General features: G+C 29.7%; 1 protein-coding gene across 10 annotated transcripts in view; it reads left to right on the top strand.

Moving 5' to 3' along the window:
- The window catches only part of LOC105220908 (potassium voltage-gated channel protein Shab), a 199,976-nt gene that overhangs the window by 122,716 nt on the left and 62,410 nt on the right, over window positions 1-14,850 (top strand). For all 10 annotated transcript variants that reach the window (XM_054228690.1, XM_054228686.1, XM_054228685.1 and 7 more), the window contains one exon: window positions 11,720-12,563. In XM_054228690.1, coding sequence (XP_054084665.1) covers window positions 11,720-12,563 — 844 coding nt within the window. The remainder of the gene's footprint in view (window positions 1-11,719; window positions 12,564-14,850) is intronic.

The following is a 14,850-nucleotide window of genomic DNA, read 5'->3' as shown; positions in this document are numbered from 1 at the left end:
AAATTTTTACACACAAGAACTCTGGGGAGAAGTGGCCAAATACGTGTTGTAATACATTTCCGCTTTATATATATAAGAAATTATGCTAGTGCCAATCAAGCCAATAAACCAATCAACCAACCAACCAATCAACCACCAACCATTTGCTTTGCTTGAGTCCACCCGACCATCCAACGACCATTTGTACATAGCAAACAGTTATGATATGTTACATATGTAAGCCTATAGGTTGACTTATAGTCTTATTGTGCATAACATTTTTATAGGTATCTTCTCTCAAACCATGCTCACGCTCTCAATACATATGTAAATAACTGTCTCCTCCTCTTGCTTCGTCAAACATTCTCACTCAAGCGCTTCAAGCAAACCCGTCTGCAGCCAGAGCTTAGTATTTTATTTATAATTTTTCTTTTGATTTTCATTTATTTTGCAGAAAGCGGAAATAATTACAACATATTTGGGGACATCTCTTACAATTTTTCAAACTTTCTATAACAATTTCTTTTGTATTCCTCACTAATTTTTAAATAAAAAATATTTATTTTTTTCTTTTTATTTTTTGTAACTTTAGTTAAATGTTAATACATTTGATTAAACAGAAAATGTAAGTACTTCCACAGTAAATGGTGTTTAATTTGGTGTAGATCGTGGTAGACGTAAGAAATCAGTAAATAAATGTTTCGTACTTTATATACTTGATATGTGTTTAATCTGTGTGCCTCAGTGTGACAGCTAATTTCTACGAAATTTTATTACAAATTTATAATATATAGGTATTTCATACATTAATAATCGAATATCAATATAATCTTTCACCGAAGATGCTCAATATTATTCGACTACAATGAGGAGCGATTCGAGAACATATAGTAGAAATTGCTTCGATAAAAAAATTCTCCATTAGACTTCCATTCGAAAATTCACTTTTACGTTCCCAAATTTTAGAAACATCCTGGATACTTGTGCTTTATATCATCATGAAAAAATTTTCCGAAAAAAATTTGCAGAAGTCGTTCTTCGATAGTTTCATGCCTGTAACGGTACCCCCGTCTTCACCAACAAAACAAGTTTACTACATATTTTGTCAAGGACAGAAATTTTCATTTGTAATTCCGAAGACATCAAGAAACAGTTTATTGGACAATTTATCCAGAAAGAGTTCCTCAATAATTTCATATGATGAGCGGAGCTTGTTCCCAGAGCAGTCCAACGATTCAGACAACGGCACTTGTCTTAAGAATCTTAATGAAACTCTGATAACGAGCTAGAAATTTAGTGGTCCAATTGATTAAAGAATGTTTCATTGTTCCGCATTCAAAGATATTTTAAAAGGAATATAGCTACCGAACTGGCATTCAAAGCTCTCTCGACGAAGAAATTATGCAGTCTTAGTGTGGTTAACCTAACCTAACCTAGTGTGTGACTATCACATCGTAGATAGTAGGTTAAAATTCGCGTCGAAAAAGGATAAACTTAAAAATCTGTTATCAAAGACTAGTGGAAGCCACCATTTTGTTGCATTCCTTTGTGACATACTCCAAAAATGATAGTTGCACATATTATAATCCACATCCACATATTATTATGCCACGTTTATATCTCTACGATCCTCCAAATCAACACCTTTAGCAAGTACCATTTTTTCAATTAAAAAAAAATAATACTTTACTTTTCTTAATTTCCTATCTTTCAATTAACCACTTATTAATATTTTCAAGATCTCTTTTATGTTTCTCGAAAAATTTCCGGAGTTCTTCGTCAGTTGTGCTGTTTTTCGAAATTTATTCACTTTCCAAAAATTAACTACAAAATGATATTTGATTATAATTTTCTTTTTCTGATATACCGCCCGAAACCACATCCTTTTTAGAACGATCAAAAGAATAATATGAGAACCAACAAACTATATATATATATATATATGAACATATGTTTTATTATTATTATGATTTTCATTTTCGTTTATCAAGTTAGTACATATTGATTGCTTCAGACATATACCCACATAAAAAAAATCTATAGTAGTCCCAATAACGAAAAATCAAAAATAAAAAAATAATGAAATATGAAAAAAGCAACGAGTTGAAGAAATATACAACGAGTTGAAGAAATATACAACGAGTTGAAGAAAAATGCAACGAATTGATGAAAATTACAACGAGTTAAAGAAAATTAAAACACAAAAATTAAGAGTACAATTTTCAAAACCAAAAATAACTGAAATTAATTCTCACTTCAAAAAACAAAAAATAATTAGAGATTTAATTTAGAATACTCAAAAGCTCTTAGGCTAGTTCATTCACGTTTCAAGACTCGTACAATAACAAAAACTTTCACAAACTTTCTTGCAATGAAAAACAAAAGCAAAAGAATTTAAAAAAGCAACTTTTAAAATCCTCTCGTTGTTGTTGTGCTATCATCTAACTACTTGAATCTGTCTATTCTTTATTACAACAAAAAATTACACAAAACACTTGTAAACGTATTCACATTGTTTTCGGTACAAAAATTTAAACAGACTTAGTGTAGTCTTTGTTTTTTTGTTTGTAAAATTGGTGGCGTAACTCTCAACTCCAACGAAACTATAGTTTTCTAACTAGTAGATAACGTTATAGACTTTCTCGTACTCGTATTATGTTTGGCAATAATAGATTGATTGCTTGTCAGCTAATCTATTGTTGTTACTTACTTACTTACTTATGTGAGCAACAGTCGCTAAATGAACCGTTATATACTACATACTATACATATATATATTTTTTTTTCTTGTACTAAATTTGTTGTGATGTTGTAGTGGCTTTTGCGAAAGCTTGTTACCACAAAACTCGTATACTCGTAACTGTAAACCCGTAAGAGAATTTGTAGTAGACTTTCAAGTTCAAGATTTTATTAACTCCTTCTGTTTGTACTTAATTTTTTTTATAATTAGTTAGTAAAATGTGGCTTTGTTTAGTACATTCGTACTTACTATTAGCTAATAGTGATTTATAAAAAAAAAAAAAAACATTTTTATTTTCAATTTAAGTATTTTAATTTATTTTTACTTTATTCTCATTTGTTTTCAATCCCATTTTTTCTACAATTTTGGTGTTTCCACGGTGTTTCTCCTTTGTTGTAGTATTGTTGTAATAATAATCTCCCGCCAAATGAAAATGGTGATTCATATACATTAATGTAATGCCTAACAAGCAATACAAAAACAAAAAAAATGCAAAAAAAAGTTAATCAAACAACAACAATTTCCATGCCATTCCGTTGTTTGTTTCGAATTTTGTTTGTTTTCTTTGGTAAAGCCAAGAAAAGGATGTGAACCACATGCACTCCACAAACCCCATAAGTACTCCAGTTTCTTCATATATATGTCTTTATATATATTTACATATATATATTTCGTATGTTTTCTCAAAAATACTGTTATGTCTAACAACTTAGTATGATAATAGCAAGTTTATTAGTATACACGTAACAACACCAGATTGCTCGATGCTTACATAATATACTACATACCAGCCACTGTTATGAAGAAAAAGTAATAAAAAAATTAAAAAAATAATTAATTAATTTTAAAAAAATTTCAAAATATTTGAAAAACAATTTTTAAAGATTTTAAATACTAAAAAACAAATTTGAAAATTTTGAAAAATAAAAATTTTTCAAAAAAAAAATGTCAAAAAAATTTAAAAAAAAATAAAAAAAAAATTGCAAAAAACAATTAAAAATAAAATTCTCAAAACCAAAAACGCTCGAGACAAGTGTGTGCGTACTTTGTACTCATTTTTGTTCTGACATGGAATGGAGTTATTTTTACCCTACTTTCTTTAATTTGAGTTTGCTTCCCGTAAATGCACCATAAACAGAAAAAAACAACAATATTGTGTAGTTGTATGTATGTAAAAAACTATATAGCAATATATGTAAATAATTGTAAAATCAGGCATAAGTACTTATTAAAAAAAAATTATTTTCGATTACTTTATTTAATTTATAAATTTCGGTATTTATTTATGTATATAAAAATTATTATTTTTTTTTAATTTTATTTATTAGTTAGCACTATGTATATAATAGTACCATATATATATATTTGTATGTATGTAAATAAATTAGTTTGTAAATAGGCGTATAAATGCATTGCTTCAATGTGTATATATATAGTATACAGTATGTATGTGTATTACTCTTTTTATTAGAAATATTTTTTGAATTATTTATAGAAATATTGAAATGATTATTTGCATGCTATTTGAGTTAGATTCGAAATTGGTTATGCTTAATATGAACTCTGCAGCATGTTGGAATGTTACACATACACAAGTGACTCATTATATAATAGTACATAGTTCTAAATAGTTGATGAAATCGATACACTGTATGGGTGCTGAAATCGTTGCCATAAATCGATCTTTAGTTGAAGTCTAGTATATCTTCAAAATCTCTCCATAAAAATGTATTTCAAAATACCTTTCGAAATCATTGCTCACTATTTTATAGGTTAGGTATACGAGTATGTTTATGGTTAAGGCAGATCCAGCTGACTTTTAGAGACAGAAAAACACTATATGAACTGCAATCAAATAAATCAGCATGCATTGATTGCTTTCTCGAAAATAGTTATCATAATATATAAAACAAAATTATCAGACGAATAAATTAGTATGATACACTTGATCTGAATAAAATGACCAACATTTTCAAATAAAAAATTTAGCAGTAAAATTCCTGAGAGATTGCCAAAGTGCATCTATCCATTTCATATTCTGTTTTAGATTTTTTTTTCCAAAAATTATATGAAAATGATTTATAAATACAAACAATTAGTTATACACTAAACTAGTTGACAGCCAGATTCAAATAATTGTGCCAAACATCAAATAACTGTCAAAAATATATGAGTATGAAACAAATCGCGCTAGTGTCTAGTGTATTATTGTTATCAATTTCAATAAAAAATATATTTTTGAATATTGAGGTATGAAGATTTTGTGGTATTAATGCTTAATTAAAGTTAAATATATTAAAGTTAATATATTCGCTTGTCACTGATGAGGCATAAAATTCGTCTCGAACAATGCACGGAAACTTTTGTTGTTCATCATCGGCAAGTTCTAGTGTTGCCCACTTTGGTTTTATCAATTTTTTTACGCTTAATTTATGCGGTAGATCAAACTATTTTTCCTTATTCACCATTTTCGAAAATATTTCTATTATAATATGCATATTTGTATACAGCACTAGCGCCTGTGCAGTTGCGAGGTATTGTTGGCCCACAGTGGAGCGTAAAAGGTCCTTCGAACTGCTTTCTCTCAGCAAGATTCATCTCGGCGCGCTCATTTGTTTGAGACTTGGAAACCTGCATATGCAAGTTGCCAAAGCTGTTTGGAGAAATACGAGGTAGAATCATCTAAGCATTTTCCCCGACAGTTTCCAAGCGTTTTGCCGAGTCATAAGCGTGTTTTTGAGGAGTTTATTGGTATCACAAAGGACAGCGCTCAAAACTGTCCAAGTGAGATCTTCCCGCATATGCAGAGATCTGTCTTCTAACCTAACTTTACCTAACCTACATAGGAGAAAACAAAAGTGTGTTGTCCAAGAACAAGCAACTCGATATTCTGGTCGCTCTCTGGCCGATATGCCATGAGTTGCAGCAACAAAAGTCTTCACATATGAAACAGACTTACTTGATGTGACATCTACATTTACATATCATGGACGTACTTTAAATTCATATTCATAAAGTGGGGAATATTATAGAAAGAATAATATTATTATTATTCTGTATTCAACGATCTGATTACAGATTTACCTTAAACATAAAAGATACAAACTGCAAAAATGGGTTATGTCTAGCGCTCTATTTAAAAGTGTCATTTGTTATAAGACAACAATTTTAAAAATCAGATCTGAAAATGGCTTAAAAACTACTCTATTTCCGGAACTAAATGTTAATCCACTAGGAAGAAACTTTCAAAAACATATATAACAAGAGCCCGACTCAAAATATTGTGAACTTTGTTATAAGCTCTATCAAACAATATTCGACAAATTCATTCATTTAATAGATTCTAATTTAAATATATTACGCTGTACTCATACAAATGAAATAAATACTGATCGACTGATCGGTACAATAATTAAATGAAAATATAAAAATGTTTTTAAAATCATTCCAATGCATTTGTAAATAACTCCAAGACCTTCATTCCATTTAATGGCTTCAGAAGCACTTTTGAACTTACTTTTTTATATTTTTTTTATTATTAATTTTTATGTAATGAATTTATTTCCCCTCGTTTACGATTTTTAAACTACTTTTCCTCAATTATTCGAAGCTTTTGTGTACAATAATAAGAACGTCTAATAAATATAATACAATTTTTACGATATTTTTAGTAATACTTTTCCCAAGTACTTCATAATTGAATGACAATTAAGAGAAGAATGAGGTGTTCCATTCAATTAGCGTCCTGCAAGTTTACTAGTTTTATTCCAATTTATTTATACACTACCGATTATGCTATGATTTGCAACAACATTCAAGTTAAAAACATGTTTTTCGAACTGTCAATGTATTAGTGAGCTCTGTATGCCTCAACCCCCCCATTTAGTGCCTTCACCCCTTTTGAACTTGCTGATATGGAATTTATTTAATAATTAATTTAAACTAGTTTTTTACTAAATCTCTCACTTTTTGTAAGCAACTATACTTGAGTATGTATGTACCTAGACTTTATATAGACCCTCTCCTGCAATTTTCTCTCTAACCCCGTTGACACCAATGTATTTATAATTTTATTGTATGCATTTACCAAAATCAAAAAAAAGAAAAAATCAATTGTCACCTTCAACATTGAAAATGATTATTAATGCGTTGTTGCGTACAGTGTTCGCCATGGTAGATGTGGACCAATTCACATATTCACAAAAACAGTAACAGAAACAGAAACAGAAATCCATATACAATACTACATAACTATACTCTCTATATATTTCTGCTAATTACTTACACAACAAGCGAGTAACTAGATATTTAATGCCTGATTTTGGCCACTCCGCCCCCCGCCCACAAATTAATTATCATAGTTACAACAACAAAAAATTAAACTAAAACAATTGCAAGGCTTTGCATTTTCATCAAATATTATTGCAAAGAGAAAAGTGTCAAATCGAAGGTCAATATCAGCTGTCAGCCACAAACAACGTGTTCATTATGCTGGGAAATATAAAATAATATGGATCGTATATTAACTGTAACTATGTTATATACGATTATATGTAGGTTCGTAAGTGCACAAAGCGGCAATGCAAGCGGCCATGTGGCCAAGCGGTAAGCCATGAGTCCTGTGGCTCATAGCTCGCATTTAAGTGTGTGTTGCGTCGCAATGTGCATACTCGTATTACAATATTTCAGTACCCCCACCCGACCAGCTACAGTGCCATCCCAATACAGTTGTTATAATATAAACAGGTTGTGTGTGTATTTTTTTTTTTGTTACTTCAGTAAAATATTGAAAATGCGTTTCAATACTGCAGTTAAATATTGTGTCATTGCTGTGCTAATTTCAGGCAGTGTTCGTTTTTAATGGGTTAAAAAATCATTTTTTTAATTTTTTCAATTTTTTCCAAAGCAATTTTGTACGCTTTTTAAATGCTAAACAGTTATTGACTGGTTCCAAAAGTTCATTAATTGAATATTTGCCGTTTTTTGATATAATTATTCGAAACTAAAAGTTGACTTGCATTGTTTGTAGTTGTAATTGTTTGAATTGGTTGCGAGCGCTTAGAGTTTTGAAAAATTTTCTACAACCTACATATTGTGTTAGATTTGAGCCAAAAAAAAACGTATTGCAATTGCCACATATTTTGCGTTTTTCCAGCATATATTTTTAGTAAATTAGAATTTTCAGTTTTCTGTGAAAACCAAAAAAAAAGTAAAAAAAAATATTCGACTTGAATTGTAGGCGCCACATTTGTGTTGCTCTTTTTTTTATGTTTTTCAATATATTTTCCAAAAATTACTTTTTTAACAATACAGAACAAAAACAGTACAAACAAGTGTTTTACCAAAACAAAGCAAACAATTTAAAGTTTATTACTGCCATTATTGTGGGCATTTGTTGAAATTATATCTGATTTTCTCGTATTATATAAACAAAATAAATCGACTGCAGACCCGATTGTTAGTATTGTGTATGTCCAAACTCACCTTTGCCCTACAAGATTAGCTTGGTGTAGCAATAAACTGTAGTTTTAAGTAGTGATTTTATACAATTTTTTGGTTAATGCAAACTTTGTGTCTTTGACTGGGGAGAAGTGAAGAAGTAAATAAAAAAAAATATATTTTTAATTAATATTTTGAAATATAATATCACTAATCAATTTATACAGTGAAAGCTTGATTAGGCTCAACAGTTTCAGCCTTCTCATTTGAAGCACTAGCTCTAGACCTATTAGTGATATATGTATTTAAAAATAACGTATATAATGGAATATACTAAACATGAAATTCTACGAGCTTTCGCAAGCTTTTGTACTATACTTTAAGTAATATTCTTAACAGCCGAAAATCGTTATCCATCTGTGTTTAAAATCCCTATATAAAGTAATAAAACAGTATATTACGCAAAAATTAAACTTGAAATATATGATTTCAGATGACTTCTGATGAAGTTTTCAGAAATGTTTTCTCGTCAAAGCTTCCTTCAACTTTCATTCGGAAATAGGCTCTCACGAAAGCTAAGCGCTTAGCCACGTATATTATTTCTGATGCAAGACAAATATTTCTGATGCAAGCTTAGTGATTACTCATTCAAGAACTAAGCTTGTTGTTTTCCTTTTTGTATTTCTCATCAAAGCTTTTTTCAAACTTTCATTCGGAAAATGGCTCTCACGAAAGCTAAGCTCTTAGCCACTTTTTTAGACAAACATTTCTGATGCAAGCTTAGTGATTACTCATTCAAGAACCAAGCTTCTTGTTTTCCTTTTTGTATTTCTCATCAAAGCTTTTTTCAAACTTTCATTCGTAACATACTTAACACTCACTTAGCCACGTTTTCAGACAAACATTTCTAATGAAAACTTGCTGACTACGCTTTCAAGAACTAAGATTTATAAAGCTTTCGTTTTACAAGGCATTCGAGAAACGCTCTGATGAAAGCTTTTCTTAACTCAAACAATTATTTCTGGTGAAAGCTTTCTGACTTTGCTTTCGAAAACTTATTGTGATGAAAGCTTTCATCAACCTTCAAAAACTCTAATGAAAGCTTTACGAAACTATCGTTTTCAAGCAAATACTTTTGATACCAAAGCTCTGAAGAAAGCTTCACTTAAATTTCGATTAGCCACGTTTTCAATCAAATATTTCTCAAAAAAATGTATTGAGAATGCTTTCAAGAACCAATTCTCATGAAAGCTTTCGCTAAGCTTTTATATAGCTTTTATGGCAATTTGTTTCTATTCCAATTACACACATATACAACGTTTATATCTTTTAAAGTAAGTAAAAGTAAATTATGTATAGTCGAAACAGCTTTCCCTGATTCTATACTTTATAAATAAAAATTATAAATTCAAAGGGCAACATCCTCAAAAATTCACCAAAACCACAAAAGACGCAAAGTTATGCATTATTTCAAAATTTTTTTAATTTCTCATTATCACCATGCAAACCAAAAACAAAAAAATTGTTTCATAGTAGTAGTATACGACGCGCCTCACAAAACCCACTCTATAGTAGCGCTAGTTAGATGAAAAATTTGTTAGTGCTGCGATCACATTTCTAGTCAAGTAAATATGCGCCCCCAAAACTATGCTATAAGTAAACTAAGCCAACTAGCTGCAGCAGCAAGTTCAGATTAACCTAACGAATTTTTTATAAATATTTATTTTTGAAATTTTCATTTTGATATTTTTATTGTGTGTAAGCTATTTTTATGTAACTGTATAATAAATATTTTGTGTACTTAATTTTATTATAAATTGTTTTTTTTTATTGTAATATAAATGTTTTATAATAAACCACCAAATGCGTATAAGCAAACTGTGTTTAACCCTTCTATATTTTTTATTATCTGTTCGTAATGTCCAAAACTCAAAACTATAATAAAAATGTAACGGTATATTTTTGTGTATTCTGTTTTGTGTTGTGTGCAATTGTCACGTCAATATTATTATTATGATTATTTTTTAATATTTTTATTTTTAACTACCTCTAAGTCTTAGAAATATATTTTTTTTAAATGTAAGTCAATTTAAATTAAAATTATAATTTTTTCATATTTTATTCCTGTCTTTGTCACACGTCTCTTAGAATGCGTACATAGTAATTGCATAGTCATGTGTTTCATGTCTACCCCCACTCCCAAATCCAAGTAATTATGTCCACTAGTGTTAACACTAAACACAAAACTCCATTCGGCGGTCAAGGCTCTGTCATGTGGTGTATATAACTCGCATTTCTGCCAGATCAATCAAATTTAAAAAATATATATACATATATCTAGGTTGTAATACTATTTAGAGAGCTCGTAGGTATACATATATTTTTAATTTATTTATTATTTTATTTTATTTTTTGTACAAATATGTATATCGTCTAAAGTAGCTTACAAGACCTCGTCCAATACCCTTACACCATGTTCTCCCAACAGCTAGTTCTTAGCGAAACTCAACACACTATCTTTATAATTCACAATTATCTCTAACATGACTCCCATATGTAAATATGGTATACATGCATACTCTTGTATATAAAAATCGCCCAGCAAATAAGCTGAAATGAATTCTTTGGAACTGGTTTGTAGCAGACAAGCGGAAAATGCTTGACAAAGTGTGTGTGACTTGCAACAAAGTAACCAACAACAATTTTCAGCGCCTTGACTGAGTTCTCCAATTAAATAAAAGCCACAAACATAAATAAGCTTTGACGAAATGAGCTTATTAAGCTCCCAAAAGCTTTCACATTCTAAAAAGCTTTGTTTTTCTGCGTTTCAGACAGAAAAAAAGAAAGTTTCATAACTTTTTCTAAAGTGAAACACTATTTTGCACTAAATCCCTGGAAGCTTTTAAGCTTCCTAAAGCTTTCATGTCTTAAAAAGCTTTATTTATCTGTGTTTCAGATACCATAAACAATTTTTCACGTTTTTCTAATAAGTGACATATTATTTCTGCACTAAAAACCACGAAGCTTTTACGCTCACTGAAGTTTTATAACTAAAAAGGCTTTGTTTTTCTGAGTTTCATAGACAAAACAAGCTTTTCCTAAATATTAAACATTTTAAAGCAAATATCTATAAGTTTAAAAGCTTTCTACAGCTTTCTGCTTAAAGTAGTTTAAGTTTTCACAGTTTTCGAGACAAAACACAAATATTCAGAAAATTTTAAAACTGTAACACTACCACCTTTCTTCTTTTAAATTCCTGAAGCTTTTCAGCTGCCAAAAGCTTACTCCCCTAGGTCTTTCTTTTAAGCTTATAATTTAGTAAATTTAAATCTTATTTTTGTTAGAGCAATATTAAGTATTAAAAGCAAAGTAACTCCCTCTTAACGTTTGGCGCAAAAAAATACATTAAAAAAATACAACAAAAACATAATGCGATTTTCTAGGCAAAAAAAAAACAAAAACAAATTTTTTTTTTAACCAAGTTTAATGCAAAGAAATGAAAAAAAAACTGATCAAAGAAACAAGCGTCTGAATTGAATCGAATTGAATTCTTCTCAACAGGTTATCGCAGTGATATCCATACTATTTATAGTCCTGTCTACCATAGCCCTGACGTTGAACACCCTACCACAACTACAACACAGTGAGAATGGTACACCATCTGATAATCCGCAATTGGCTATGGTTGAAGCCGTTTGCATATCGTGGTTCACCTTAGAATATATACTTAGGTTTAGTGCATCACCGGATAAATGGAAATTCTTTAAGGGTGGCCTTAATATAATCGATCTATTGGCAATACTCCCATATTTTGTTTCCCTATTCTTATTGGAGACGAATAAGAATGCAACGGACCAGTTCCAGGATGTGCGCCGGGTGGTGCAAGTATTTCGCATCATGCGCATCCTGCGAATCCTTAAGCTGGCCCGTCACTCAACGGGCCTGCAGTCGTTAGGCTTTACGCTACGTAATTCATATAAGGAACTCGGTCTACTAATGCTGTTCCTGGCAATGGGCGTTCTCATATTTTCTTCGCTGGCATATTTTGCCGAAAAGGATGAAAAGGATACAAAATTCGTTTCAATACCGGAAACATTTTGGTGGGCGGGTATTACAATGACAACTGTTGGCTACGGGGACATCTATCCCACTACTGCACTGGGAAAGGTTATTGGTACTGTGTGTTGCATATGCGGTGTTCTGGTAATCGCTTTGCCTATTCCCATCATCGTTAACAATTTTGCTGAATTTTATAAGAATCAGATGCGACGCGAGAAGGCGCTAAAGCGACGCGAAGCGCTCGATCGGGCCAAACGTGAGGGCAGTATTGTATCATTTCATCATATCAATTTGAAAGATGCCTTCGCCAAATCGATGGATCTCATTGATGTCATTGTGGATACAGGTGCGTGCAACTCTCTCTCTCTTTCTCTATATATATATATATCACTTTTATATTTAACATTATATATTTATAATATAAATATATTAAATTTTTATATAAAATACATTAAAAATACACACAACAAATATTAAACATTAACCAAAATATATATTTTTTGAAAATAATTATCAGTTATGCATTTCAAAACATACTTCACATGCTTTTATGTCATACAACTTCATTATATAATAAATTTATTTGTGTTAGTAAATATATCGAAATTATTTAATAATACACTATACTAACATTTAACCTTAAATATCATAAATTTTTATAAATTACAACAACATTTACAATAAACAATATATATTTATTGACACCTACATAAACGAACTTTGACCTCAAGCTCAATAATTACATTAAAATATAATAAAAATATATATTTTTTATTATATTATAATAAATTTAGGTATTTGTTGTTATAAAATATTAAAAGCAATAATACCTTAACACTTATTTATTAAAATAAAACAAAAAAAAAAAAAAGATTTAGTTAAATCTACAAATTGTAGTTGTAGCTGCTTTGAAGTTTATTGCTTAAATTAATTTGCTTAATTTCATTACTTCTGAGTTCGTGCGCTTTTCCTAAATATTTTCAGAAACACTTAGTTACATTTCTCGTTGCTTTTCCTTTAGCAGCTTGCTTTTCCAAATTCCATATACTTAACAATTTCCTTATTTTTTCTTCAACAATTATTAATAATACTCTTAATAGTATAACAATTGGCGTTCCGCATGCATTTATTTTCAATATTTTTTAAAAACAATATATTTTCACAATTTGTTTTTCAACACAGAAATTAAATTGCAGCGAAATTTCCAAAAAATAATTACTATTCTGTAAATATTTAAATAATACTCTGATGATAGAAATTTTCAAAATAATTAGTTGTAGCTTAAAACGTACGATTATGTAGCTTAAATAGCTTAAATAGCAAAACACATTTAAGAATAATACAATTAGTTAGTAAAAGTATATATATAAATACACTTATAGCATTTATGAACTTATATTAAGTGAATGTAATTATCTATTAATTATAAGCAAATTATAATGAGCAACTATAATCGTCTTCGATTCACCACTTCTCTGTTCACTATGCTCAAGCTCTACTCCCTTCTGGAAAGTAGTGAGATCGTGAACAAAGTTACACAATTGATTTCAGTACAAGCGTGTTTTTGAGTGCCCATTTAATGTAGTATAACAACTTAGTATATCCCTATTTGATTATACCAGTTTATTTGACTTATACCAGTTCGATCGAGTATTCGAGTATACAATTTTAAGAATTATATATGTATGCACACGAAAATCTTGCTAAAATTTATACTTTTAAATGATAAATTTTTAGAAAAATTAACAATTTTTTTTAATCGAATAAATTATTAATCCCTCTATTCCTCGAGAAAGTACAGTGGAACTTCCATAACTCGAACTTTTATCACTCGAAGATCTCCATAACTCGAATTTTGAACTGGCAATAGCGTTCAGAAATCAAAATTCCTACAAATTTCCTTCCATAAATCAAACTTACATCACTCAAAGTTCTCCATAACTTGAACTCTTGAATTGGCAATAGAAGTCAAATTACATACAAATCTCCTTCCATAAATCGAACTTTTCGACCAGGGCATAATACAAAATTTATAATTTTACTGTCGAGGCACAATTTGAAAAGAGTTCGTCTATAACGTATGTAGGAGAACAAAAAATATCATATTACTCTAATGGATTTTATAAATCATGTAACAAAAACATGGAATACAGACGTCGAGAGCCAGACAAGAAACAAAATTAAAGAATTTATGTTTTAACGTATTTAAAAAAACAAGTTATGAGAAGTAAATAAATTAAACTGTGTATAAATTAATATTTTACAGCATTTTAAAATAAATGTATGTTTTAATGAATTATGGTGATTCGAGTTAGAGAAGTTCCACTGTATATAATTAGTGCGGTCTTTTGGTTCTACAAGAACTTTCGCAAAGTAAATATCTTAACAATTGTAACAATTTTCTTGCGGTAATGAAGAATATTTAATTTGGTATAATTTTTTCGACCAAATCCGGCGAAGTTTTAATAGAATAAATAAGGGTGAAAATTTTTACCATTATATTGTATTTACACTAATTCACAGAATTCATGATAAACTACAACAAACAAATTATATTCTCAATATCCATTAGCCGCGCAAAAGTGCCTTCAAACTATACTATGAGTGTGAAAATCATCCTTGGCTATAGAATA

Source organism: Zeugodacus cucurbitae, chromosome 4, assembly GCF_028554725.1.
Source record: "Zeugodacus cucurbitae isolate PBARC_wt_2022May chromosome 4, idZeuCucr1.2, whole genome shotgun sequence".
In the NCBI taxonomy this organism is placed as follows: Eukaryota; Metazoa; Arthropoda; class Insecta; order Diptera; family Tephritidae; genus Zeugodacus; species Zeugodacus cucurbitae.
The sequence above is the reverse complement of the archived record's forward strand: the minus strand, read 5'-3'. Positions and strand labels throughout refer to the sequence as shown.